Source organism: Chaetodon trifascialis, chromosome 6, assembly GCF_039877785.1.
Source record: "Chaetodon trifascialis isolate fChaTrf1 chromosome 6, fChaTrf1.hap1, whole genome shotgun sequence".
Taxonomy (NCBI): Eukaryota; Metazoa; Chordata; class Actinopteri; order Chaetodontiformes; family Chaetodontidae; genus Chaetodon; species Chaetodon trifascialis.
This window is the reverse complement of record NC_092061.1, coordinates 938,760-945,000: the sequence shown is the minus strand read 5'-3', so window position 1 is coordinate 945,000 and position 6,241 is coordinate 938,760. Positions and strand designations below refer to the sequence as shown.

Below are 6,241 nucleotides of genomic sequence, written 5' to 3'. Positions count from 1 at the left end.
CCTCCTCGTCCCTCCCCGTCCCCTCTTCATCCCTCTTCGTCCCTCCCCGTCCCTCCCCGTCCCCTCTTCGTCCCTCCTCGTCCTTCCCCGTCCCCTCTTCGTCCCTCCTCGTCCCTCCTCGCCCCTCCTCGTCCCTCCCCGTCCCCTCTTCATCCCTCCTCGTCCCTCCCCGTCCCCTCTTCATCCCTCTTCGTCCCTCCCCGTCCCCTCCTCGCCCCTCCTCGCCCCTCCTCGTCCCTCCTCGCCCCTCCTCGTCCCTCCTCGTCCCTCCCCGTCCCCTCCTCGCCCCTCCTCGTCCCTCCTCGTCCCTCCCCGTCCCCTCCTCGCCCCTCCTCGTCCCTCCTCGTCCCCTCCTCGCCCCTCTTCGTCCCTCCTCGCCCCTCCTCGCCCCTCCTCGTCCCTCCTCGCCCCTCCTCGTCCCTCCCCGTCCCCTCTTCGTCCCTCCTCGTCCCCTCTTCGTCCTTCCCCGTCCCCTCCTCGCCCCTCCTCGCCCCTCCTCGCCCCTCCTCGTCCCTCCCCGTCCCCTCTTCGTCCTTCCCCGTCCCCTCCCCGTCCCTCCCCGTCCCCTCCTCGCCCCTCTTCGTCCCTCCTCGCCCCTCCTCGCCCCTCCTCGTCCCTCCCCGTCCCCTCCTCGCCCCTCCTCGTCCCCTCCTCGTCCCTCCTCGCCCCTCCCCGTCCCTCCCCGTCCCCTCCTCGTCCCTCCTCGTCCCTCCTCGCCCCTCCTCGCCCCTCCTCGTCCCTCCCCGTCCCCTCCTCGCCCCTCCCCGTCCCCTCCTCGTCCCTCCTCGCCCCTCCCCGTCCCTCCCCGTCCCCTCCTCGTCCCTCCCCGTCCCCTCCTCGTCCCTCCTCGTCCCTCCTCGTCCCTCCTCGCCCCTCCTCGTCCCTCCTCGTCCCTCCCCGTCCCCTCCTCGTCCCTCCTCGTCCCTCCTCGCCCCTCCTCGTCCCTCCTCGGGCTCTTCAGGCCTGTAGTGTTTCTGTGAGAGCGAACATCTTTCATTTGACTGTTTTATTCCCAAAAAAGCACAACAGAGTTCAGCTGAACACAGTTTTTGTATTTGTCACCAAACTGCAGCTCTGGCTTTGAAACGGCTCTCAGAGCAGATCAGTGAATGAATGAATGAATGAATGATAACATGTTCATTTCCTGTGTTGGTGTGTGACCAGGTGGTGGAGACCAGAAGGACAGCTCCATCCTACGCTCTGAGGCCTCCTCCTCCTCCTCTGTAAGAGCTCCTCCAGAGACATCAGCTGTCTCCTCATGTGACCCCCGAGCTGTCCCCATGACAGTCACTGTGTTTGAGCTGGTGCTGACGTCATGCTAACTGGGGCTAAGCTAACTAGATGCTAACTCTAATGCAGATGAACTGGAAGCTAACTCTTAGCTAACTGCACCTGGAGCTAGCTAGAAGCACAGAGTGTGTGTGAGTGGCAGGTTGTGTGTGGTTCACTGAACAGGTTTAAAACAGGAAGTGAAGTTTGAGACTTTGTGCTTTGAGCAGCTCGTAAAGTTTTTAACTTCTTTTTCTCTTTTCTTCAGAAAACCCAAACCCTCTGCCCAATCACAGCCTTTGGTGCCTCAAAGACCTGCCCCCGCTCCACCTGTTTAACCCATCAGAGAGCCCCGCTTAGCACACCTGGATGACCCCTCCTCCTCCTCCTCTCCTCCTCCTCCTCCTCCTCCTCCTCTTAAAAACTCAGTCCCCGCCCACTTAGAGCTCGTTACCTAGCAACAGCCAGGAAACGATTCCGGAGCCAAGGTGGCAGACAGCTGGTCCCGAGGTCCGGATCAGGAACTGGACTGCTCCATCAGGAACTGGACCCAGTCAGACGAGACTGGGAATGAACCAGAACAAAGAGGAAGACAGCAGTCGTGACCTGAAGCAGCTGCTGTTCTCCATCTTTCTTTCTTTAAGTGCAGTCTGGAGACGAAACTCCACCAGGTGACACGTGTTCTGCTCCGTCACCAAACCAGCCAATCGCTTTTCATCTCGTCACTTTCAACACGCGACATAAACACAAAGCAGGAAACCTCTGAAAATAATAATGTGACAGTCTGCAGACCTTTTTTCTTCTCACGGTGTAACGTTGCGTCCTGGGCCTCCAGCTTCGCTCAGTGATCAGTCCTCTTTTAACAGAACCCTGATGATGATGTGCACTGACATTCATTAACTACACACTTAATTAGTTGTTTTTCCAGTTTTACAAAATTCACATTCGTTATCATTGTCCCCAAGTCTTGAGGAGAAAATGTCAGTGGGGTAATTTAATCCCAGTTTGTCGGGGCGAACACATTTAGCCATGTTGCTTCCCAGTCAATATAAGAAACATGTGAGCAACCAATCAGATGTTGATTCAGCATCATTTACTCTAAAATGAGGTGATTAAGATTCAGCCCCCGATGGTTGTCACTAATAAGCCAATGTTAGTCAATGAGAACTGGATAGCTAACTGCTAACTAACCTTTGCAAACTAACAGTGCTAGCAAGGCTTAGATGTTTACGAGCTAATGCTACGAGAAGTCTCACCAGTCGATCTGTGACGCTTCCTGTTCAATCAAACGTTTATTTTTCAGTATCAATGTTTTGTTTGTGTTGTAAAAAGCTTTTTCATTTAACTTTTAACTCTGACTGACAACTAACTGACAAGTTAGTTAGCCACACAATGTACCCTACGTGCTAACACACTAAAGTATTTTCGACAGAGTTAGCTTGCCAGCTCGCTAACAAACATTAGCTTGCTAAGAGTAAACGTAAAAGGCCACGAGTTCAGTTTGGTTGTCTCCAGTGTGTCCTAAATTTCACAGAGGATGCTCGCAGTACAAGTATTCACGATACATGACTGTCGCTAATAATAAGAACTTTAATTGTCAGTTGCTCGCTCACTAAGCGCCACGCCTCTTAGCTGCTAACTTAACTGGCACTTTAACCATGAAAGTCAAATGTGAGACTAGAAGCAGATAAAAGCAGCTTCTCTTCAACCATCGCCTGAAAAGTCGAACGCGTGACATCATGCTAAAGAGTGCTGTAATGGAGAAGTTTAGCTAACAGTCATATGAACTGATACGTGCTTCACTGATTGGCTGGTTTGAAGACACGGAGGTCACCGGAGGCGGAGCTTGCACTTTGAAACTGTCTCTGTCTGAATGAAAGCACTGGTGCCGTCTGATGGCACCTCCCCTCTGATCAGCACTGTCATAGGAATGTAACGCACCCCTGCTGCTGTGTGCGGGTGCGTTTGGTCTCCGCCACCCTGTTCACCCGGCGCTCTCCCTCCAGAACTGTAAAGCGTGGGTGCAGAGCTCCTCGGGGTCTGAGCTCCTGTCCTCTGGACGTGGGTCTCTGCGGTACGTGGACGTCTGTGACTGCGCCGGCTGACGTTTCCACAGGAAATGTCTGATCACCTCGTGTAGTTTTACCTCCTGAAACACTTCTGAGATCTGTGGCTTCTGGGAAACGTGTGCGAAGCCTGAAAGTAGGATAGTAGCACCTTATTCAGCAGGAAGCTCCAGCACACTGTTCAGTGTTTTACTGTGGACGAAGATTTTAGCAAAAATGGCCTGAAGACATGAAAAGGAAATTATTTTTGAGTTCAGTGTGGACAGTGTGTGTGTGGGGGGGTCCCTGCTGCTGCCCCCCAGGCTCACAGCTTTCATCCAAACCAGGGATTTTTACACCACCAGTAAACCAAATGATTCAGTATCTGTCTGATGGGCTTCATCTGCTGTCAGCTGACTGTTAGCATTGTTAGCATTGTTAGCCAGTTAGCCGCGCTGGAGGCGCTGCGTGAGGAGGACATGGTGTGGACACTTTTGTCTGCGTTAGCATATTTTAAATTTGTCTTTGACTGATTGTGCACAGGATTCGCTGTGGACATGAGGATGAACTGATAGGGCTAAATCTGTGCCATGTCACCACCTTCATGCCAAACAAGTCCAGGTCATCAGCGCGTCCTCCAGCGCCTCAGACAAGTGTCCATGCGGAGGTCATTCAGAGACGTGAGGAGCAGCAGGTCCCGCTCAGTGAACTGCTGCTGACTGACCCTCCTCCTCTGAGCCTCCATGAAAACACCATGAACACACACACACACACACACACACACACACATTCACCACAGCACCAAACGTGGATTCATCCGCTGCTGAAAAGAGTCCCCCGAGCCTTCACCGACATAATCTGCAGATGATTTTTTCATTTATCAGTTTTGATTAATCAATTATCGACTATTTAAAATCATCTATAGAATTTCCTACGTGATGAGGTTTGAAACTGATTCAGTTTGCTGGAATATTAAACAGAAAATCAGCTGATTCTTAGATTTCTGCTGAGAAGATGAAAGGATCAATCACTTTATTCATGATTGATTTGAACGATTGATTGTTTCCTCCAGTGAGCTCACAGGACGTCGCATCCAGTAACGACACTGAGACGTAAAGCAGAACGACCTTATTTAACAGTTAAACTTCTCCAGGTTATCGGCCAATCACCTGCTTCCACGATCAAAGTCTGGCATCACCTGGCGGACTCAGACAGGCTTCAGGTTCTGCTCAGAGTCTCGTCAGCGTGCAGCCGCCTGGATGTGGATGGTCGTTTACTCCACACGTCCCCTGATTGGTCACCTGCTTTGAAGACAGGTGTCGGGGTTTTTAGCCCGAGGTTTCGTCTTTCAGGCAGACTCCTCCCGACGGCCGGAGAGGCGACGCTCAGGGAGCAACCAGCTGAGACTGTGTGTGTCACTCCACAGCAGGTACAGACACACTGATTGGTCAACAGGCGTCATCATAACACTGACATCACCATGGCAACGCAGAGAAGCTCATCACCTTTTTCTATCTGAATAAATTTTCTAGGTTTTTGTTGTTTTTTTGCAAATGTAAACCTCGTATCTGTGGTAATCCTCCAACTTTCAACTGAGTTTGATTTCATTATTAAATGTTGCTGTGTCACGTGGAAACCTTGTAAGGCTGCTTCATTTTCACAACACAGTACATTTACTCAAGAACTGTACTCAAGTACAAATCTGAGGTACTTGTATTTGAGTCTTTTCACGCCACTTATCTGACAGCTTTACTTACTTTATTAAAGTGAAGATTTTTAGAGTTTATAAAGTCTGAGGTTTGAGACGATCAGTCCATCGATCAATCAGTCGATTGACAGGAGAGTCACAGCTGAATAAATCCTGAAACGCTTCCACTGATCAAACTACAGATCGTATCGATCAGAGAGACTGTAACTCGAGCTTTGATTGCTGTCAGTCAGGCCTGCAGCGCTGATGAGGGATCTGCTGTCTTACATGGTCACTAAACTGTGCTGTTAGAAGAAACACGATAAAAAACGGCATCCACTGACTTCGACCCTTCAGGCACTAATCACAGAATGAACCACGGCGCTTGTTAATGACTGAGATCACACTGATGACGTGACACAATACACAAAAACAGACAAGCAGACAGGAAAAAGAGACGAGTCAGCAGGACGTGACCAAACGCCTCGAGACACAGATCAGAGTCCACTGAGGACGAGGAAGTAAAAACTGGAAGAAAGTCTTCATTGAACAGGTCGAACACAGACTTTTCAAAGGTGCTGGTTGTTTCAGAGAAAAACTGCGAACACAAACAGTATTACAGTAATCTGAGGTGAAAGAAACGAGGCAATCTTCAAAATCAGAGGAGGCGTCCTCACGTCCAAACTCCTCCTTCAACCATTAAAAAGGAAAAATCTAATAAAGGATTGTCCTGAAGAGCTCAGATTAAAGCACAAAGCTCACTCCCTGCTTCATGCTCAGGTTGGATTGATAAATGATGTTTATCCTTGCAGTGAGTTTCTGAGATGTTTTGTGATTCTGATGCTGAAACTTTAGAACATTTGGTCTTTGCTTAAGTGAAACTTATAATTAATATCTGAAAAGGACTTTCTATCACACCAAATGACAATGTAATGACATTTAATTTGGAGTTAGAGGATTAAAAGGGGAAATGCTGGAGGCCGGCAGTAGATTGATTATTAGAGCTCATCAATGCCTCCACACTGTAGATTGACTTATCAAAGCCACACTCTTATTACACTTCATGAATGAGTTCAAACATGTTAAGCACTGAAATCTATAAAAAGCAAACAAAGCTTGGATATTTGCCAGAACACACACATATTGATCTCTGATTTCAGCCCTTTAGTTATGTTTTTTTTTTTCTTCTTATTTCTATTGCTTTGTGCTTACTGTGTGATTTGCAGTATTACTGCAGTAC

General features: G+C 49.5%; 1 protein-coding gene across 1 annotated transcript in view; it reads left to right on the top strand.

Moving 5' to 3' along the window:
- adam9a (ADAM metallopeptidase domain 9a) overlaps nucleotides 1–4,950 on the top strand; it is a 26,257-nt gene extending 21,307 nt beyond the window's left edge. The window contains exons 23-24 of the mRNA XM_070965325.1: nucleotides 1,165–1,223; nucleotides 1,538–4,950. Coding sequence (XP_070821426.1) covers nucleotides 1,165–1,223; nucleotides 1,538–1,607 — 129 coding nt within the window. The 3' untranslated portion in view covers nucleotides 1,608–4,950. The remainder of the gene's footprint in view (nucleotides 1–1,164; nucleotides 1,224–1,537) is intronic.
- The last annotated feature ends 1,291 nt before the right edge of the window (nucleotides 4,951–6,241 follow it).